Here is a 22,520-nt window from a genome sequence, read left to right on the forward strand (position 1 = left end):
ATTCGTTTTTAACACACAAGAACATAAAACTACCTGATTTACTCCAGTTTATTCGCCTCGACTTATTATTTTTATTATTTTTTTGCTTGCTTGCTCTGTGTGTTGGGGGGGGGGGTGGAGAGAGAATTCTGACGGTTTCCGGTGACAGCCGTTCTAGGCCTACAAAGCGCCGCGCCAATCGTTCAGGGGGGACGGGGAGGCCGCGAGAGAGGCCTAGCGCCGGATTTACGGCGCAGCGGAAGGCCGCGCGGCAAATCTTGGAAGCAAACAAGGCCGCTGCGAAGCTCCACCCCCGGCCTCGCTCTAGATTTACGCCAGATGAAGTTGCACAGCATTTTACTGTGGTTTGTGAGTGCGCACCAGGGCCTGTTAATTAAAAATGTCTCTCGCACGGCAGTGAATTCGCGGGAGAGAGAGGCTAAAAAGGAAGTCTCTGGCAATTTCCAGCTCAGCAGCAGTCAAGCAGAAGCGCGGAGGACCCTAGAAACTTGTGCGACGATGCGCTGAGAGAGGAAGGCGAATCAATCTAGCGGGAAGTTCTCCTGCGCATAGCAGCCAACTCCTACGAGCCGAGGGGACCCCCCAATAAAATATTTGAGGGCCGCCGTCCCCGCCCCCCCCCCAAAAAAGTTGATGGGCATTGCCAATCAAATAGTGTGCACCATGTCATGCGATCGATTATGCGGGTTTACCTGGCCCCCCCAAATATTCTCAAATTGGCACCCCTGCTCCTGCGCAAGCCTCGTTGAAGTGAATGGGGGCTCATCACTTCTCCAAGGCGGGGCTTGCGCAGGAGAACGTCCCTCTTGCCCCTGGGAGGAGAAGCCCTTTTAATCAAGGGCTCTCGGGTTGAAACAGGATTGAGGGCATAGGTGATTCCAAACTTTTTAGGCTCCCTTCTTTTGATTTTCATAATCTGGGGCATGAAAAAAATAATCACCTGCGCATCTGGGATTATGCTTAAAACCAAAGCAATCTCTCTTCCCCCACCCCGCCTCCCTTTTGCTTCCTTCTTTCCCACACCGGAGAACATTTCCAAGTTCCTCATTTCCCTCCACTCGCCGCCACACAACCCAGATCTCTCCCCCCCCCCTCTTTCTCAGTAACTAAGATAACCGTACATTGGAAACACCCAATTGGCAAAGATCTGCAATCTGTGTATCTGTCTCGTTCACAGAGATCCCCACCATAAAGACAGGAAGAGCGCTTAAAGGGCTTGCTCCTTTATTGTGGCAAGATCTTTGGCAGGCAATACAGTCCATTTCCTCGTACGCCGGAAGTGCTCCTTTCAAGTATTCCAGTCATTCCCCTTAACTTTATGGGAGTCTTTTGTTAGCTCAGTTTTATCAAGGGACCTCCCACCCCCACCCCACCCCACCCCGTGGGTAAAATCTGTCGGGAAGATCTCCTGCGCAAGCACGGCACTACAGCACTTTTTTGCCCGGCTGCCTTCATTTCAGTGAAGTTTGATAAAGGACGATTTCCCGGCGGGATACATAGATAGATCGTCCTGCTTGTCTGCTTTTTTACCTTTTGTTGGCCAGGAAGGGCTGACCTAGGAAAGCTCCCCTCTACACTAAATGAGCAAGGTACAAAGCTACTTCAGGTTTCCCCTTTGCTGCTCCTCAGTAAATTACCCCCCCCTACTCTGGACCCCGTTTCCGTGGAACTTACTTCTGAGTAAGTATATATGATGCTTCAGATGTCAGCCCTGACTTCTTCCTTCTCCCACCGTACGCAGAGCTTTGGGGCAGTCCAGCATCACTACTTAATATTCCGACTATTTTACAAATGATACAATTTATCTGGACTTTGCCACACTTTACTTCTTAAAAGGAGAGAACTGAATTTCGAACCATTTGTATGGAAGCACGGGGGTAGGGTTGTTTCGTTTTTGGGGGATAGAAAGGTCTCCTGCGTAAGATCGCCGCTACTTCCACTAAAAATAAAGAGAAGGGCACAAGGGCACTACATTTGTACAGGTTTCGTTCATCGCAGTCAAGCTTGTGTAGGAGAATTTTCCGAGTGGATTTCGATTTTGCAACCAAAACGAACGTTTTCGTACCTAGGCCATTGTATATATATGGTTTTGAAAGTCGACTTTGATGAACTTTTAAAGAGAACAACCATCAAACCTGAAGGCTTGTTCTTTAATTTTACGGCAATGATATGATATAAACCTTCAACGCTTTTACATCTGTAGTAATCTGCAACCTTAAGTCTTAAAATATTTAAAAGACTAAAATAAGAATAAGAAACATCCAGAGTTGCAGACTAAAGGCACCAGTTGCACAAGAAACCCCGACTCCTCCGCATGGAAAAATATCTGCAGTCCTCACCCACCCAATATCACATAAAATCAGCCAGCCTCTCATACAAACAGTTTTGGGCTACCAGAAATATTCATTCCTCTTTATTCAGGTGTTTCATAATTATTTTCCTTTTCTGTACGATCCTCCGGTATTAATTAGCATTACTGTTCATACAAACAGAAGTTTTGCCCCTTACCTCAGGCTATCACTTCCTTTTGCTATCATAAACCATCCCATCCTAAACCAAGATTTAATCTGGATCAGGGAGAGTTTAGCCCTATAATCTATTCTTCTAACAAACACGTATTTAGCTACAGAAGCATTAGCTGGCACTCCACTCACCCTAACCACGAGAGATAGAGGGACTCTGAACATGTGCAGGCTGCTTTTCCCTTCTCCGCGTGTAAACAATGGTATTCCTCACAAAACTACGGTTTTAGGGCAGGACTTCCAGTTCAGAGCAAGTATCCAAGAGACACATTTGCGCCCCGACACCATTCCACTTGTTACATAAACATGGAATTAAGTTAAACCCATTGGGTGTACTTCTTAATAAAGGAAGTTTATTAAGTTTATTGACAATGGAAGCTCCTAGCCGCTTTGAGTCTCGGTTTTGGGAGAAAGGCGGGGTAGTAGTAGCAACAGCAACAACAACAACAACTGTATTCAGGTGGGCTTAGTCTGGGGTAAGTGTGTGTATAGGATTGCAACCTAAATGTGTGATTCAGATTCAATGTGGCTTGTAGAATAGGATTTCCTAGTGGATTGTGTCCAGTACGTTACCATTCAGGGGGATGCGTTAGGAAATTGGATTAATTTCCATTTATATAAATAGCGCTTATTTCCAACAAATCTGTTTACCGGCAATCTGCGCAACAGTAGAATATATCGGAGTGAGGGTGAAAATTGTAGGCAGAAGTTTTCCACCCAGTAAAAAAAAGTTCTCGATGCAGTTAGGCAGAAGTACTTAGCTTTAAGACAATTTGAACCCTGATGAGACCAGAATGCTTTAATTTCGGGAGTTTCGGATTACCTGTGGTCTATAGATATTGGGTATGTTGACAGATCTAAACGAAAGTGAAGGGAAACGAATGACACAATGTCGTTCTCACACTTACGTGAGAAGTAAGATCCATTGGGGCTATTGGCGGTGATGCAGCGGAAGGTTTTTTGCACGGTGTCTAAACGATGCAAGCAGAAGCTTAAACAGGTTATATTAACAGTAGCTGAAGGGTTTCGCCACGCGTGGCACTAAGGTCTTCTGGAACGGTGTCTTTTGAGGTTCAGTCGAGTTACGCTAGAATTAGTCTAGAATGAGATTGTAAACTTTAGCTACGTACATTCGTTTTTCTTCTGCGCTAACAACACCCACATGTGGTACGGAGAACTCAAAGGCACTTTTAATTGTCTCGTGTGAAAACACAGGTCATATAGGAAGTAGGCCTCTGGTGCAAGTAGCATCTGAATCGTGTTCTTGCACAGTTTCCCGAACAGTTCGATCAGATTTCCGAACCAGTTCAACCAGATAATTTTCCAGCCGGATTCGTGATCTCTGTGTTAAACACTTCTCCTGGGCCTTCCAGGATAATTTTGGTAGGACTTTACCTGCTGGGTTGGGACTTTATTGCTAACATTGTTGCTGAGATCGAGTAAGAATGGCTCAGAGGAGGAATGGGTCTGGCGATCCACCCATACATAACTATATCACTACCTGAGAGGGGCATCTAGCTGACCACTGTTGGAAACAGGGAGCAGGGAAGGACACCATTTTAGGTTAGTGGAGGCACACTTCACATGCGGGACAGGAAGCATAGCAAAATTCAAAGACCTGCTTTCCTATATGCTCAAGATTAAACTGCAAAAAAGCAAGACAACACAACAACAACCCAAGACTGCATTTGAAGAGTATTTGTTGAGATAGATAGAGATTGTGTGTGTGTCTGTCTACCTATCTGTCTTCGGAGATATACAGTGCTCCTGAGAAATTATCACACGTAGCCTGAAATTAGGGCCTGGGGAAGGTAAATGCTCCCCGGCCTCTCTAAATGGCACTCTGGAGAGCTGGCCCAGATGGACCTTTGCTCTGATCCACCCTTCCTTGGATTCTCAGCACATGTGCTCTGAAGCAAAACCATTAGAGGATCAGAAAGGCGGCAGTCCTCTATCCACTTACCTGGGAGTCTGCCCTCATTGTGTTGAGTGGAACTTCCTTTTCTAGTGAGCCTAGACTCTCCTTTGCCGCTTTCATGGAACTAAGTCCCATTTTCAAACTGTGCGGCTTCTTTCCTCCGAAGTCTGTTCCGAATCTGGATCTATGTGTGCCCCTTGGGTGTTCTTCCAAAACAGGACAGAGCCTCGCTTGCATGCTGACATGGTAGGAGTTTCCCCAAAACATCTTAATTTGGAGTTCTGATTCTGTCATGTGAATCGAGAGAAAGGGGAAAGTTTCTGCTGCTTTATCGGGCCCCCTAACCTGACTTGATTCCACCCCCCCACCTGCCCGTTCTGCTTTTCTAAGGCCCTGTAACGGATATTTATACTCAGCAAAAAGGCAACGAACTGTGCCAGAAAGTTTATGCCTTGGCATTTGGCAGCAGTTCCCGATTGAGAGGAAGAGGTCAGGAAGTTTGGAAGGGGAGAAACGCTGCAAGAAAACCACGTTTACCCTTCCACATTTTGTGTTGGGCAAATTGTGTGTTGTTTCGTTTATTACAGCTGGGTCCTGAGCGTTTCATCTATAGAATGATGTTCTGGATGGTATGCAACTAAATTTTACTCAGAGTAGACCCATTGAATTGAATGAACATGACTAAGCAGGGTCCATTAATTTCAGTGGGTCTACTTGGAGTAAACTTTCGTTTCTGTCATGAGACTTGCTCCCAAATAATCATGCCAAGCCTTTAAAATCAGGAATATGACCCTAGGTTTTAGAAACGAGTGATAGTGAAATCTGTGGAGCTTACCTTTGGGGATATTTACTGTAAAATGTTTTTTTGTTTTTGTTTGTTTTTCTTTTAATCCCGTCAAAATTTACTTAGGATCGCCGGGCCTACCAGCAGGCTTACCCGGAAGCGAATGACACTGAAATCAATGGGATTTATTTCCAAACCTACATGCTTAATATTGGGGTTGTAAATCTATGAATGGATATTGGCCGCAATTAACAATTCACTCCGGAACAGTCCAATTAGCTAGAGCAGGACTTTAAATAGATTGTGGATTGCAGCGCTGGTATTTGAATAACAACAGTAACGCGTCCGCACAGATTAATTCTAATAAATAAACATATCCATGGTTGACATACAGCGCACTGCCCACAACCCAGTTCAGTCCGAGGAGCTGGATTTCGGCAATTGGGGTGGACTCCTAGAACATAACCACATGTACACCACTAGTTTCAGTGGGACTTCCTCGCAGATGACTTCTGGAGAACGGCACCCTTAAATTGACTTGGGTAATAAGCACTTCGACTGAAACTAGGTTTGTGATATTTGTGCGAATTGGGGGAAACTCTTACACTCTTAGGTTTCCTGGCTGCCAAAACTTTAACTTTTAAAGGTAATTCCAAAGTAAGCGTAGCAGAGAATCGGAGATAAACCAAAATTCTACACTATTGCTGGGAGTGGGGGGTTGTTTGAAAAGGTGCTGCTGTGATCTACTCCGAGTTTACCTTTTCCTCTCTCCAGTCTGTTGCTTTCTGTTTATGGATGCTTGCTTTTTTTCCTGACCATCCCAAAGAAAGAAAGAAAAAGTTAAGATCGGTCTTACCTGGAGCCGAGTCCCGCGTCTTTGCGAAGCGCAACATAAATGCATAAACGCATGTCTTTGCAAAATGAAAACAAAAACACCACGCACACCCTTGCTGGGCCAACTGAGGGTTATGCCCCCGTGCCCCCCCTTCCACACACACACATATGAAAGACAACGAATAGCAACTTTGGGCAGATTCAGTGTCTGGAATTCACGGTTCCCCTCCTCACACCTACCCAACCCCAATCTTCCTTGCTCTCTTTCTTTGGGGACCAGGTTCCTTCGTATTGAGGGATGTTAACATATTTCTACAAATGTAATACAGCGTGAAAAGAACAGTCTGTCTGTGTCTCTGTCTCTGTCTCTTCCCCGCCCCCTTTTAAAAGCAAGGTATCCTGCTACAGATTATATGGAAGCAATACTTGAGAAATTTAAGTGCATTACGTGTGTGTGTGTGTGTGTGTGTGTGTGTGTGTGTGTGTGTGTGTGTCCTTTCTGGGGTCACACCCCAGCCACCACATCTCACGGTTTGTTAATCCGACTCTTCGCATAATAAAGTTTTAAATAATGTTTGGGCGCTCGGTCACACATACACATCTAAGGCGATACTAGAAAGTTTACTCAGATGCCTTCCTAAGCATCGTTGCCCAAATCATCCAGATGCATACACCCACTTTTAAAAAAAAGTTATTGGCAGATGCCAATCGGAAGTAAAGTATCACTTTACTTTGAACTTTCGTTTATGTAGGATCGCGGCCCTCCGACAATTCCCACTGCTGTTAAAGGCATGAGTTGTTCCGCACACAACCGAGTTGAACCAGAACAGCTGGTTGTTGTGGTTGTTAAATACCAGCCGTCGATGACAACCAATAAGAGCGATATTACATGAGACCATTGGCATCCTTATCCTAAGCTCATTTATTTGGGGGGAAAGTCTCTCATCGCTGATTTCAGTAAAAGGGATGCTAACTTTCTGGACAGATACAATGGGGTATGCGCAGGAGTGTGAACTTGGAAGTTCCATTGGAATCAATAACATTTATTTGCGAGTAGATAGCTTTAAAGTTTGTGTGCGCGCGCGTTTGTGCGTAAGATAACTATTGCTTAATGGAACTGATTAACCTGTCTTAGACACAAAATTAGAGTGATACTGCAGAGAACATCCACAATAGATATGACTTCCTTTGTTCCTTAAATTAAGTTCGTTAGTCACTCAAAAGTTTATTCCATACATATTCCACACTATCACTCTCCCCAAGCTCCCGTGGATTTTCTTGACAGTTAAATGCCACCCGTTTCCACTGAATTTACTCTTAGGCAAATGAGATGAATCCCCCACAACCTTCAGACCCACCGTCTTGCATCTAAGCTAGCCAATGTAGCAACCCCTACTACCAGCAATAATATACTGAAGTTGTTCGGTAATGGGAATACTTCGATTTGTATCTCAGGGTGGTATTCAAATAAGTGTTTGCCAATACAAGACCCACTGAAACGAATGAGCATGACTAAGTTAGGTCCATTTATTTCAGTGCGTCTACTCGGAGTAAAACCTAGTTGAATACCACCCCCAGTTTCGGATCTAGGTTTTAGCTCTCCTCTAGTTTCGACTATACTCTCTGGGAATCTTAACCCTAAAGGGTGAACATCTTGGTTCCCAGACAGCTAATATTATTAAATGTATGATGCCTCCCTCAATTCCCTGGTTTCCCTTTATTGGGGTTCCTTTTTGTAACTCACACAGGCTTCTAACTTTACAAGGGATCTCTAACTGGTTTACTCACTGCTAAGATTATAAAATGCCGCTTGGAATTGTGTTTTTAAAGTTAGGTCTAGTTTCTGGTCCGGGAGTATTAGCTACATGTGTAAATTGTTTTGCTTCCCTCCAGAGAAGGAATTTTTTCACTCTCCCCTCTCCTCCCTCCTTTCCTCCACTTACTTAAAAGTGTGTGTGTGTGGGGGGGGGAAACTCTTTTAAAAAACTCCAAACGGTAGCATTCATAACCCTGGGTTAGCACAGGAAATGGAGAAAGGTAGATTTCTTCTTGTTTCTTTTCTTTTTTCTTTTTTGCCCCATAAAGGTTACAAAAACATATTTGATTTAAAACAAAATAAAGTTTTCAAATGCAGGACTCTCCCCGCTCATCTCCCCACCCCCACCCTCAGAACTAAAGTTTCTTTCATAACCAGTTACAGGCTGTCCAAGTTTGTTTTCTGTGCCCTGGTCTTGGGGGTTCTGATGTTTTTTTATATAGAAATAAAAGTGTGTGCGATGTTCTTGAGTTGTAAATTAACAACAGCAAATGTTAGGAGTTGGAGGAATCCTGAGAGGCGTATTTGAGGCTACCACGAGGTAGATTCGTAAAATCTACCACCATTCGCCCTTTAAAACAGTTCGATCCACAACGTGGAATTCTCTGGCTTGACCCACGCCTCTCTAACTTAAGCACCTCTGCTTCCGAGTAAAGAAAGAGAAATGAATGAAACTTTCTACTAAATGAATGCTCTTAGGAGGTCAGTGTTAAAACGACCCCTGTATACACGTTTTCTTGAAAGTAAGATTTCAGTGAGTCTTCAAGGACACCCTCGCCTTGAACGAAGCTATCGCCTCTGTTCAAAACCTTTTCCACTGGAAATCCACTAGGGCTCAGGATTCAGCCCATCTAAGGTAACCCTTGGCTAACCAATCAGACTACTCAGTAGGATTTGGGTGTTGGCTTTAGGATTACAGCCTAAACTCACTTATTTGAAAGCCACATCCATTGTAATCAGAGGGATTTAACTTGATATCAAATGCTGTTGGCCAAAGTGTTCGTTTCAATTAAAGTCATTTGGGCTTAATCCTGTATCCCATTTCAAAAGAGCTGTCCTTCTAAGGCTTAGAAGTCATCTTGCTCAGCGTCTGTGGTACTGAAATAGCCTTAAAGTTGATGAAACTATTTGTGGGACCCACTCTAGAAGCCTGAAGGTGGACCTCTGGAACCAAAAGTTGTCCAAAGCTGGATAGCAGTCAGTGAGTCTATTCTGTTCGAGACTGTTGACCTACTGGCAAAGTGCCTGTGCAGGGGGACCAGCTTTGCCCCACATATTAGGTCCTTAAACTAGAGATAGAGAGATAGAGGAGACAGGTGAGGGGGCCCTGCTTATCTGGGTAGGGTGTCTTACCGCCCTAGCTCTCCCTCTGGTGCTGCCTGTGGAAGCCTGCAATCTTTTTTAAAAAGAAAAGGCTACTTGCTATTTGTCATTCCTCTCACTTTCTCCCGAAAGCTATAGGGATCCAAGCCTACCCCCTGAAACACTTTTTCCGGTGAAATAGGACTCACACAAAATTTGGACCCCAGAGATTTTATCATTCAGCCAGAAGATAAAATTGTGAGAGGGAAACACTTCGTTTTAAAGGAGTTACGTCTGCTGCACATTAAATAAATTTACTGGATTTTTCCTCTCTCGCCAAAAGGAATTGTTTTCAGCATGCAAAACATCAAACCGAAGGTTAGCGTGTGAACGTGCGATTTGGCAATAAATTTCCATAAGAAATGTTCTTTGGACTCCCCGCCCCCCCCCCCACACCAGTCGAAAACAATGAAGATGTTTTTGGGCAGTCCACCGCAGTCTACTTTAATAATAAAAATAATAATGGAAGAAGCCCGTTTAGCTGGTTGGCTATAGACGTTCCATTTATTTTGCAGATATATCACAGGTCTTTAAAGCCATTTAAGCAATTAATGGAACAGAATCTCATTTTATCTTTGAAATCTACTACCTGAGCTAACGGTATTTGTCTAACGTACTACATCCAGTCCACAAACCAGAACATATCCGTACTAGGACTCCAAACCCAAGCATTTAGAGCTATGAAGTCCCATTGATATAACTCCAGGTACTCCAGTTTAAATGGGTTGTTGACTGGGAAGTTTGGAGGTCTATCTGGTGACCGCTACCTCAATAGCTGTAATCTTGTTGAAGTCCCTGTTGTGTTCTTATTAAATTGCCCTTTAGAAATACTGAGGGTTGGGGGAAACTCTTTCCCTTTTGCTTAACTGTTTTCCGAGCATGCATGCATCTCCGTTTGGTATTTAATTTTCAACAAAATAATAATATGTAATTATTAGTATATACTTTCTTTAAGGAAATAATATCCCCAAACCAGGCAAAATAATTGCCTCCCTCCGATATAGAATCATCCAAATGGACCTGGCATTTAGCCTCCCGAAAGAGAACGCGAGGAGTTGACCTGCATGGCAGTGCATATTTTTTAAAAAGGAGAAGAAATGAAAATTAATGCATCCCTGGATAAAACTCCAGTGGATGAGAAGGCAAATGACTTTTGCAGGTCTTCTTGTGTGGTTTACTTCGCTGGGGAATCCCTCAAAGCCCTGGGTTCTACTTCAGGGTAACTCTCCTGAAGTCATTTTGGTATGAATTTATATACTCAAGAAAATTATATACTCGGCTGCTGACATGCCTCATAATTATTTATAGGAGGTGCCTGAGGATTTTCCAATAATATATTTATTACAGGTAAAACATGGACAATTTATCTTGCAAAACACTGAACAGGTGTTTCCTTTCAATTAATGTTCAGTAAATTTCATCGCTATTTAATTTTTTAACCCCTTCCCCAAGAACAGCTAAAAAATGTCTGTTTATCCATTGCTTGTCTAAACCGCCCCGTCAGTCAACAAGCTGGCCTTTCCCTTTCCACAGTGCCTTTAAATCATCTCTCTTACGTTTTTCTTTCGCTCTAAAATCTAGAGAGCGGCCCCAAAACAGAATGATTAAAAAAACACAACCCAGTAATTTCTGGAATACCATAAAACAGAACGCATGCTTGATTTCCAGTTTTAATTACACTGGGGGCCTTTTTCATCCCGAAAGGGGGTGGGCGTCTCTAAGTCTTGAATACATATATATGAAATTAGGAAAATTAAACAAGAGGCTGATTTAAGGAATTATTTTTGCGTTGTGATTCTTCCCCCCCACCCCAATATTGCTCTAGAGATTCAAAGTAATGACACCAAGCAGTGATGCAGTGATACAGGAAAAGCCTATAGTTCTAGGTAAAAGCAAGTTGAATTCGGATCTCATTGAAGGCCATAATAATTCTGCAAATGACCACACAACTTTCCCCAAATGCCACCACGATTCATTTTACATACTATGGCTGCCAAATCGTGGGAGCATGATCCAGACAACGTTAAGCACATTTGAAGGTTCCACCAGTTTCAATGGGAGTGTGAGGCACTAGTTTAACTCTCCGACTGAAACCAATAGGCCAAAAAACGTTTTAAATTTGACTTGGGGTGCTTAAGGCTGCTGGCTCTCTTGGAGGTAAATCCCATGGAACTTGCAACTACTTACTGCTGAATAAACATGCATAGCATCTGGCTATAACATTTCTTTCTTTCTTTCGTCCCAGATGAAAGAGACTCTCAAGGTAGATGGGATGGAGGCAGTGATCTAGATATTGGTTTCAGGTGTTTTTTGAAACCTTCAAGCGCAAAAGAACTTTAGTCTGTCTAATCCTCTATCTATGCCCCTGAATGCATCTGCTATCCACCAAGTCAACTGACTTTTCTGTTTCCTTTTTGACTCCCTGCCTCTATCACAACACTAAACATACTTTACTCTGAAGTAGGTTTCATTGGTCCCAAAGGAACTTACTTCCAAATAAGTATTCTTTATATTGCATTCTCTTTATCTTTCTCTCTCTGGATTCTTTTAATTATTTTTAAAATCCTGTACCAGTCTGTCTGTCTGTCTGTCTGTCTTTCCTTCAATCTCTTCCTATTCATTTTTGTCTCCTTCATCCATCTCAGATCTGAGATCTGCTACCTACCAACACAGCACCTTGGTGTGCAACACACAGACACACATCATCTCCGTCCTTTTGAGAAAATTACTTGAGGAAAATGACAGCCTTCTTTTAGACATGACGTTGTTGCTGATCTTGGGCTAATTTTCTTCATGGCCCAGAATTACTGTATGCTCTATAAGGATGAGTGGTTTCCTCAAGGAAAGCAAACGCTTAATCGAAGCCCTTCTGTCCTCGGAGAATGTAACTTTCTCCTGCACCAGTATTGAACAATTATTCCGTGCTGCATTTTGGACCAAGGGTGTTGGACAACCCTTGGTGTGAGAACTCGGGGTCTTTTTCACCCTCTCTCTAGTGCCGGAAAGGTTATGGAGCTGTGTCCAGTTAAAACCTCTGTCGAGCACTTCCTGCTCTGCTAGAAGAAAAACTGAACCCACCGCGTTGCAAAAAACGAATTTACGATAGGGCATTGTGTGAGATCCTTGACAGAGACAGACAGCTCGATCTGCAAGACTGTTAAGCCGAAGCTCGTTGGGCTATTTTAGTCGTTTTAGGCCTATTGGGCACGCCCTACGGCTCTAAATCTACTTACTTGGAAGTAAATCCCACTGAGATAAGTGGACATAAACTCTCACATGAATATACTTAGGGTCTGGGTTGTCAGCCTACACGCCACAGCGGCTGGCTTGGACGTAACTGCTCCGGAGCAAATACGCTGTGAGATGTTGTAGTGGGATCATTGATTGAAACATACAAGGCTTCTGCTTAACTGGATTGGATCTGGAGCATCAAAAAGGTTGAGAAGGAAGAGGGGATGGAGGGAGACGTGCGCTGATATGTTCAAGACACCCCTTGGGCTCCCCCCCCTAAACACCCTCCTTTTCCACAGGCAGTAAATTCAAGGCTATAAAAATCAGAGAAAGCTAATGTAAGTTTTATTCAACTATTTAACCGTCTCAAGTCTAACGCCTTCTGTAAGGAAACAAAGAGGATCAGTACCGGATTGGACATTTTACAAGGGTAGTAAAATTAAAGTGCGTGTATATGGCGGGGAGGGAAGGGAGAGAGAGAGAGAGAGGAGTGTGTTGATTTCAGCGATGCAACTCAGCCTCTCCCCCCTCCCCACCCTCCGTTGCTTTCAAAACAAACCGGGCTATTGCAGTAGAGACCCTACAGATCATTGATCTGTTTATCTGAATCTTGAAATATAGACGAACAAAACATTTAAACCTATAGCTTCTCTTTCTGTATATGTGTCTATATACATGCATACCACATATATGCATGTATGGAGAGAGAGAAAGAGAGAGAGAGATCTGCCTATACACATATGCATATGTGGCGATACTTGTTTTTTTTTAATTATAAGCTTATCATATGCTCACTTACAGGAGACAGTTTTCACTCAGGCATGCATATTGCATATGCAGATGCACACTCGTGTATACACACACACACACACACCGAGGCATACATAATACATACACGGCAGTGTTTAATATATAATGCACACAGGCATTACTCTATACACACCCTTGACAGTTACGTTTAACCAGGGAAAGGAAGGCAACAAGATCAGGAAGTCATCCGATACAAAAAAGAAAAAAAAGAGTCTACAAATATTTTACTTCCAATCCACAATCCACAATCCACCCATAACGATCATCGCCATCTCCCGTACATACATTTCAAAGCCCTCCATTGTAACCCTCGCGAAAGGTATCACCTCCCTCTTTTAGAAAACTTTAGAGGAAAGCCAGCGCAATTTATATTGCCTTGCCCCCCCACCCTCCCTCAGCTGAACAACACGGGCATCTCGAAGGAGAGTGAGCGGAGTCTAGAATTACACAGTTTATAGATGTGGGGGGGTGGAGGGACGCGCGGGGGGGGGCGGTGCATGGAAAGAGAGAATTTCCCCCAGAAGAGTGTTAGTGAAGGCAAAGAGAGGGCAAAACACAGCATTTTTCTTTCATGTTTCAGAAGGGGATTTTAAAAAGAGAGAGAGAGAGGAGGGGGGAATCTATTAACCCCCACCCCCCACGCCACCTCCTCCCCTCCCCACCCGCGTTCGCACTGTACGTTTCGCGCTTTCTGAACTCCCGACGTTTTGCAACATTGCATCAACATAACACAATCCATCCTTGATATGGAATGCAGAGGGCGGTTTGACAGCCCAGCGCAACCCCCTCCGCTAGGATTGATTTACGCCTGCCCTGACGCTTTATCAGCCTGACGAAAAAAGTTTGACCAATCATTTTGCTGGAAGCTCCCAACCCGGCAGTCCCGACTGTACTTTTTCTTGGCTAGGAAGTTGATGCTGGAGGAGAAAAGGGGGTTAAAGGCAGAGTGTCGCCTGTGGTTTCTCTCTTTTTTTCTTTTCCCCCCTTCTTTTTAATTTTTTTTTAAATGCTTCCCCTCTATATACCCTAATACTTATAGAGCCTGCTTAACTACAGATCTACTCCTCTCTCTCTCTCTTTTTTTATTATTGCTTGCTTGCTTTTTCCCCTTCACTGAACCGTGGGGCTCGTATGATGTCCAAGAATGTCCATTTCTGGAACTCTTAGCAATTATTATGTCGACTCCATTATAAGTCATGACAGCGAAGACTCTCCCGCCGCCAAATTCTCTTCCGGGCAGTATTCAAACTCCAGACAAACTAGCCACAGTGAACACCTCGAGTTCCCCTCTTGTAGTTTCCAGCCCAAATCCTCCGTTTTCAGCGCTTCCTGGACGCCACTGACGCCACACACGGCTGCTACCCTTCCTTCGGTCTACCATCCTTACATCCAGCATCAAAACGTCCCTACCTCCGAGAGCAGGTATCTACGGAGCTGGCTGGACCCCGTGCCCCGAGCAGAGAGCATAGCAGCCGGGCAGGGACCAGTTAAAACAGAGCCGCTGCTGGGACACCCCGGGGAGATCCGTAAACAGGGGACACAGGAGTACCATTTAGAAACTTCTGCTGGAAGGGAAGGGATCGCTTCCAATCAAAGGCCCAGCTTCGAGGACAATAAAGTTTGCGAAGGAAGCGAGGACAAAAGCAGGCCAGATCAAAGTAAGTTATAAAAAGTGAGGAAGTGAACAGCATAAAAACCTAAGAGGGGGTGTCATAAAACGGCACAATGGGCGAGGGAAGCTTTAAAAAAATATATAACCGGGTCTTAAAAGAGAAATCTCTCCCTTCCCCCAGCCCTACTACGCCAACCCCCCCCCCAAAAAAATAATCCCACTAGCGCTGTTCTAGCATTGGAGGGGTGTGGGGGTGGCAAAGATTTATCTGCTGCTTATTGCGATATGTATTTATTTTTAAGTCAATGGAATATCATGCAAAAGGGGGAAATGAGATTCGATCTTCCTCTTCCAGTGATTTGAAGAAGGGCGTCACAATGTTTGTCTTGACTATATAGGAAAATGAGCAGCGGGGGAAAGTGAACCGGGAAAGATCGGCGTGTGTGTGTGTGTCTGTCTCTGCGGTTTTTATCCATCTAAGTTATACTCATAGCAGGGCCATTACAATGAATAGACGCCCCCCATTCATGTCCATTATTTGCAATGGGTCTACTCTGAGTAGGACTATCGTGGATCTTTGGGTGGGGGAGGGGGGCGAGACCTGGGGAAAGATATTTGTTTTGTTTTTAAAAGGGGCCGAAAGAAGTTCACGTGGAGGAGTGAGGAGGGGGCTTTGTTACTCTGTGCCCTTGTTTACCTTGAAAGACCCCCGGTTCCCTCCGCCGCGCTTTCTTCTGTCACTCTCTCTCTCTCTCTTCCTGATTGTTGATTGTTGTTTGTTTATGAAATGCACCCGACATGCGTATGAATATTTCAGAGCCCAAAGCCGCCGCCCTCTTCTCCCCCCCCCCAACAAAACAGTAAAATGGGGAACGAGCTTAATTGGGTCTTTTATTTCCTAAAGGGGAACAGACTGGCAAACTCTTAAACTTAATCGTGTGCTTCATTTTGCAACCTGGTGGTGGGTGGTGGCTATTATCTCCCTTTCCTGCTCCACCACCCCACCCCTACGCGGGAAAATATATATATATATATAGCGAAAAGAGTTTGGCGAGGGATGGAGGTACAATAAAATATAATAGGAATCATCTTTGCCTCTTACGTATTCTTCAAGGTAAAGGAACAGGATGCTCTGAAGGCCGTCTCCACCGCCTTTCCCCCCGTGTGAGACGTTTCAAATAGCCGAAGAGCTCGATTCAGTATTTTGGTTGGTGGGGAAAGTATGACTTAGATGGTTTAAAATCTCAGCGCAAGTCATTCATCCGAGGCGATGGCTTCCTGGCATTCTTGCGGGGGGCCGGGGGGTGGAATGCAATCTATCGATTTGTCACTATCTTTTCTCAACTGATTTTTAATTTTTTAAAAATGCTTTATTATTATTATTATTTTAAAAATGTAAGTTCCCAGTCCGGAACTATAGGCGGAGTTGGGAGGGGTGAAACAGCGAGGATTTTGAACGGGCATTTGGCTGTTGGGGCAGTTCTGTACGTCTTCGTCGCATTTCACTCAGCCTTCACAGTGGGAGGGGGGCGAATAAGGGAGTTTTTTGTGTACTGTGTTTGTTGGGACGCTGGCAGGCTATCTGGATCAGCGGCTGAAGAGAACGGTAGAGAAGAAGTAGAAGGGTGCTTTAAAAAAAAAAAAAAGCTTATGTGCCCCCCTTTACCCTCCTCCCCACCCCCATCTTTCTCCCCAGCCCCGGGACTGAAGATAGATAAAAATCTTACCCAAGAACCCTGCTCGATTCCAGAGGCCCAGGCTGCCCAAGGGCGTCCTGTGCAATCTAGCTTAGAAGGTATGTTTGGTCTGATATGGAGAGAATGCTATAAAAAGAAGAAGAAGATGGAGGGAAGGAAGAAGGAGGAAAAGTCCGTGGCAGAAGCAGAAGTTAATGTCTGACACTTGCCATGCCCTTCTTTCCCATTCGGAAAGCATTGCGCTTTTGAGAATCCACACTCTTCGAGAAGGTCTAATTTGTGTATATACAAATGTGTGCCATTTTGGGTTGTCTGTGGGGATGGTGGGAGAGTAGCGTGCCAAGCGAACATTTCTCTCTTCTTTTTTTTGTTTGTTTGTTTCCTGTTTGGGGAATAGTGTGAAATGAAAGATAAACTTGTTTTCCTGTGGCAGACGTCATGTTTCCTTGAAATGCCAAGAAATCACGCACATACATACATACACACACACCACTAAAAGGAGGGCCATTGGTGGAGATTTCATCCAAATGCCATTAAAAGATAGGTAGCTGTATTAATTATTAACAGCATGCCTCTTTAATATTTAATTCTGCCTATTAGAGCCAGTCACTTCTGTTGCGGAATCGGCTGCTCGGATTTGTAAGACCGGGGGAGCTAAACCTGGTTTAAAAAACAACTCCGAATGCAGTTCATTTTGTAACTTGCAAGGAAATGGCATCGGTGCACCTCCTGCACCGCTTAAAACGATCCCTAAGTAAGACAGAAGTTTGGCTTTGGACTATAAAACTCCCCGTTTGATTATCAACAAGAGTTTCATTACTGACCAGCCGGCGCAGCTCAAATGTATTCTAGGTTTCTTTTGTCAAATATTCCGTCACAACGAGGCTTCTTTAATCTTGAACTGACCTATTACAATATAAATATATTCTCTCTCTCTGGGTGTGCGTGTGTGTTCCTATCTCCTTACGCAGAAATGGATTCTATCCACACGCTTGTTTCTGCCATGACTCGTGCAGAGAGGAATCCTAACCCTCATGAAGTTGTTTCTTGAATTACTATTCGGGCTAAATAAATAAATAAACCCCCCAAAACACTGGGAGCGATGCACAGTCCGCTGGGCAGGTCTTACTATGTGTCTTGCGCAGGATAGCTTCCTGGTGAATTGTGGCCTGTCTTCATTGTCACCCCCCTGTGCTTCTCCAGAGTCTTTTGCGGTGCTTAGGAGGACCGTGATGTAAACACCTCTTTCCGGACAACACATACAGGCAACAACAACAAGCAATTGGTTTTCCCGCTGGCAGGGGTAGCTGGGGTGTCACAGGTCTTCTTTTTAAAAAAGTAAATTATAAGAAAGCAGAAGAGAAGGCGGGTGTGCTAAATTATGCATAGTTTTATATGAATCAATTTGTATATATGACACTTCGCTAGAAAGGCAACCTGCGCGCCATGATCCTCCAAAGATGCGCAGGAAATAAAGAGTACTGTAGAATACTATGACATCTTCCCATAGTGTTCATCTGACAATAGACCCTTCCTTCCTTCCTTCCATCCATAATCTTCCATCTATCTATATATAGAGAAACAGATGGACACTCTGTGTGTGTGTGTAAATATATTTCATCCTTCCTTCCTTTCCATTCAACCAATAGCTGCATCATTTGCTATAGTCTCTAACCACCTTCCAGTGTCAGAAAAGGGCTCCGTTAACTCTCCCTTTTTAGTATCAGTTTCTGCCCCAGACATATATCCAACCTTGCACATAAATGTTCAGATATTAGTAGGCATTCTTTCTACAACTGTTCGCTGGTTGCTTTTCAAAGGTGGCTTTCATTTATAACCTGTAATGTACTTGAGGGGTGCCCCTCTTTTACGTGGGTGCTCATCTTCTGCCAGTTCAAAAGTTGACCAAGAGGCCCTTTTTCTGAGGAAGCGGTGTGTGTGTTTGGGTTGTGTGTCTCTGTGGATTCCAGTGGCGCTTGTCTGACGGGGGCCTCCTCGCTGTCTTTCTCTTCCAGGTAACCCTGCAGCCAACTGGTTGCACGCTCGCTCTTCCCGGAAGAAACGATGCCCCTACACCAAGTACCAGACCTTGGAACTGGAGAAGGAGTTTCTGTTCAATATGTACCTCACCAGGGACCGTAGACACGAAGTGGCCAGGCTCCTCAACCTGAGCGAGAGACAAGTCAAAATCTGGTTTCAGAACCGAAGGATGAAGATGAAGAAAATGAACAAGGAGCAAGGGAAAGAATGATGCTTTCCTTCTCCCTTTCCACACCCCTCCCTCTTCTCACCCCCAATTTTGGCCCCGTCTCGAAACTTATATGCTGTATATTTATGGGCACTGACTTCCCAGCGGTGCTTCAGATAGCAACGAAACCACGCCAGACCCGAACAGACCACCGTGGTTTGCATGCAAAGGGTGCCCATAATAGGAATGCACCTGTTTTCATCCCGTTGAGTCTTTCTCACTGTTAAAGATTATTGACGAGGTAACGCCAATTTGGGGCACATGTTTGTTTGTTTGTTTGTTTGTTTCCCCTTTGGGTGCATGTGTTCCTTCTACCGAGATAACTGAGAGGGTCCCATCTATGCACATAAGTCGTTCTTTTGGATAGTCCTTACAGAGCCCCCCAGCTGGTCCCTCCAATTAAAATAAGCATCTACATCTGACGAGTGCTCTGTCCCAAACACAAGGCACCTTCCAACCTGGGCAACTGCTTAGCAATGAACGGAGGAGTTCCACGGCAACAGTGGAGAGTCCTGGGACCGGGGGAATTGTGCCTCTCATCTTATATTCCTTTTCCTATGGAGGGGAGATGGCCACATCGCTCTCCACGGAGCAAAAAGCGAATCCAGTAAGGAATATTAAGTGAAAGGAACCAGTTAAACTCACCAACTTTTCGAGGACTTCGCCTCCATTTCTTGAGGGTCAGAAGAAGTCCCATTGCGCAGGGAACCCGCACCCCCCCTTCCTTCACATATATTCAAATGGGGCAGGAGAGGGGTTTATTACTGAAACAGGGATGCCATTTCCACAAATGAAGCCCACCGCCTAATCAAGGGCGCAAGGGAACCGTCCCGAGGCCAAACAGGGCGCAGGGCTTTTGCACCGCGTTGTGCTTCTCCTTTCCCACGAAGTTTGGTTTTAACTTTTCAGGAGACGAGCCATGTTGAGTTTTGGGGAAGGGGCGCACGCTGGCTTTGCAAAAGTGAAGAGAAGGCTGTTCCCACCTGTGCTCCATTCTTGATCATTTGCAGTGGAAATGAATTTCCGTGAAACCTTTCAAGGGCCAAGTGTGGGATGGGGGTCCCTGGGTCTTCCTTTCGCCCCACTCGCCCATCCACCCTCTCTTTCTCCTTCATCCAGACTTCTGCTGAGAAGTTTTGATACTTGAATGTTTCAAGGGATGTTTTCCCTTATACCCCATTGCTCCTGGAAGACATATATAAATCCATCTTTCATGTTCACATGAAAAAGAACTCTTGAGCGGCATAAAAAGGTCGCTATGGCATTTGGGGTGGGAACTGCCCCACAGATAGACATCCTCACTGTTTACAAAAAGGGGACGAAGAAAGAATTCCCATTTCATACTCGGAAAAAGGGGGTGATCGTATCTGTAATCTCTGCTGCGGTCCTACCCCACTCCCTTTGAAATCGCCCCACATGGGGTTCTGTTTCCCCATGTGTTTAAAATAGTTTTATCCCCACCCGACTCCTGTCCATCTTTGGTAGGACTTTGGAAGGGGAAGTAGGTAGGTGAGTAACTTTAGTACAAGGTGGTTTTACGGCGCGTACGGATTTTCGTTCTTTTGTTTGTTTTCATAGAGGGGGGGAATGTGTTCGTGGTTGTGCTTTTGTGAACGTTCCGCTTGTTTTCTGTGGCTTTTAGGAATATAAAAATGGGGTCTGTACCTGTTAGTTCCAGAGCTGGCGAAAAATATACATATAGAAACACGCCCCCCCCCCACCCGCTTCAAGCCTTCGTATAACCCCCACCCCCTTCCGATTTACCACTTCTAGAAAGGACACCTTTATGTGGTGGGAAAGTTTTCCTAGAAAAACAAAGGGGATGGGAAATTAGGTGGGGGGAGAGAGAGAATAAATTAATGTCTGTCCTTCGGAATGTTTCGAGACAAAACAGTCCCAGCAGAGAAATCTAATTTCATAGAATATTATATAGGACTTTTATACCATTTTTGCCTGCTGATAAGCAGTTGTGCTTTAGAGATTTGATAGGCATATTTTGATCTTTCGACATGGCCTGGCCTGGTTTGCAGGCTTTTCCTGAGGCGGAAAGGAAAGAATCCTTTTAGGGTTTTTAGTTCAGCGTCAAAGAAAACAAAATCTGCATTTTTAAAATAAGAGGGGTTTTTTTTTGGGGGGGGGTTCCTATCACTTTCTCTTAGAATCTTCCCGTCCTGTATAAGTTATTGGAGGGCGGGGAGCTTGCAGGAGTGATATTCGACGAGGCAAACTATAAGCGAATTCCTTTTTATAAAGGTTAAACTTTAGAGGGTCCCAGTGGCTTAAATTAGTCAAACTTCACCTTGTCTTATAAAACCAGTTCCCTAATGGAATTTCCAAGGAAGCGTCCTAATTCCGCCCCCCTCCTACTAAGTATAAAATCGGAGGTGTTTTGTTTTGTTTTAGATTGTATTTCCATCATTGGAGTGTATTTTGAGCCAGCCGGGGTTGGGTAGAATTCTGCGGTTTTGTCTGTTTCGGTTTTTTAACTCGCTGGTGCACTAAGTGAATCTGAAACCCCACAGGACGCGGAGAGCATCTTTCAAAATCGCCCTGAACCCCCTTTCAGCGCTAACATTCACATTTTGTAAAGAAAGCCTTCTCTATAAATGTATTAGCATATTCACTCATTTTAGCCATAGGCTCATTCCTAGACCTTATTAGTGAAGACAAGAGAAGTTTTTTAAAACCGCATTTTTGCTAAAGTATAAAAGCATGGATTAATAAACAGAATTAAATTTAAAATAAATAAATAAAACTAGTTGATTTCGTTAGAGGAAACTCTGTTCTTAAGAGTGAGAGAAAATGTTTGGAAAAACCTTCTGTTGTTTCTTCTGTTCCACCGGTTCAAAATGTATTTTCCACAGCTGTTTAATGCCTCAAAATAAAAACCGATTTTAGGGAAGGGAGACCCCCCTACCTATATCTCATTGTGTTATACTGCTTCTTCTAGAACTTCAGAATATTTGCAACTGTGTTCGTTTGTTTGTTTTCTTTACTGGCTAGTAAGGGTGTGTTATAAAGATAGTTTTGTATTGTTTTGTTTTCGTTTGCTCAGTGGCTCCCCTTTTTTACGTCACTAAGAAAAGCTGATAATGATTCAATTTCGGCGCGTTTCTGTTTTCTTCCCGTGTGAAATCGGTTGCATCTATAAACCCATTCAGCAAAACAGAAATAAAGCGGTTCTCCGTCTTTCCATTTGTGGCGAAAAGAGTCGTTATTATTACTTTTTTAAAGCCAAGAAAAAGAATGGACGGACGGATGAATGAATGGATGGATGGCTGGGTGAATGAGGAAAAGGGGGGGGGGAGTATGTGAGTGAGTTAATATTATGTTTACACATTACAATTTGAGAGGCTTCTACATCCAACCCAATGAGGGTGAGGCGAAGGTTCTTTTTCAGGACTGGGAAGAAGTAGATGCGGGATGCCCCAACTTACATTGGAGTTGAAAAGAAATAGAAAAGAAAGAAAGAAATATAATGCAGCTCTGATAAACATATCTTGCCTTACAACTCATTCGCACGGCCAATAAGCTTTCATGTAATGATCCTTCCCCAAAGTGACTTGTCCTACATATTTCAATTAGAACCATTACCAACTGGGAAAGGGGTATCCATGTGCTGTTTTTAATAGTGTTTTTCAATTACCCACGACCAAAAAAAATCTAAATAATGAGGCCAGAAACAA

At 44.0% G+C, this 22,520-nt stretch overlaps 1 protein-coding gene across 5 annotated transcripts in view; it reads left to right on the forward strand.

Annotated features, from left to right (window-relative positions):
- The window catches only part of LOC308571236 (homeobox protein Hox-B8), a 49,823-nt gene that overhangs the window by 18,152 nt on the left and 9,151 nt on the right, over window positions 1-22,520 (forward strand). The window contains exons 1-3 of one of the 5 annotated variants that reach the window (XM_081166800.1): window positions 13,976-14,935; window positions 16,586-16,684; window positions 18,602-19,085. The exons of 1 other annotated variant lie outside the window; for it this stretch is intronic. In XM_081166800.1, coding sequence (XP_081022926.1) covers window positions 14,422-14,935; window positions 16,586-16,684; window positions 18,602-18,837 — 849 coding nt within the window. In that variant the 5' untranslated portion in view covers window positions 13,976-14,421 and the 3' untranslated portion in view covers window positions 18,838-19,085. Of the gene's footprint in view, window positions 1-13,970; window positions 14,936-16,585; window positions 16,685-18,601; window positions 19,086-22,520 lie in introns of those variants that run through there. 3 more of the 5 variants (XM_081166799.1, XM_081166802.1, XM_081166801.1) reach the window with 3 other exon arrangements.

The sequence above is a fragment of the Podarcis bocagei genome (assembly GCF_964188305.1).
Source record: "Podarcis bocagei genome assembly, chromosome: 13".
NCBI lineage: Eukaryota > Metazoa > Chordata > Lepidosauria > Squamata > Lacertidae > Podarcis > Podarcis bocagei.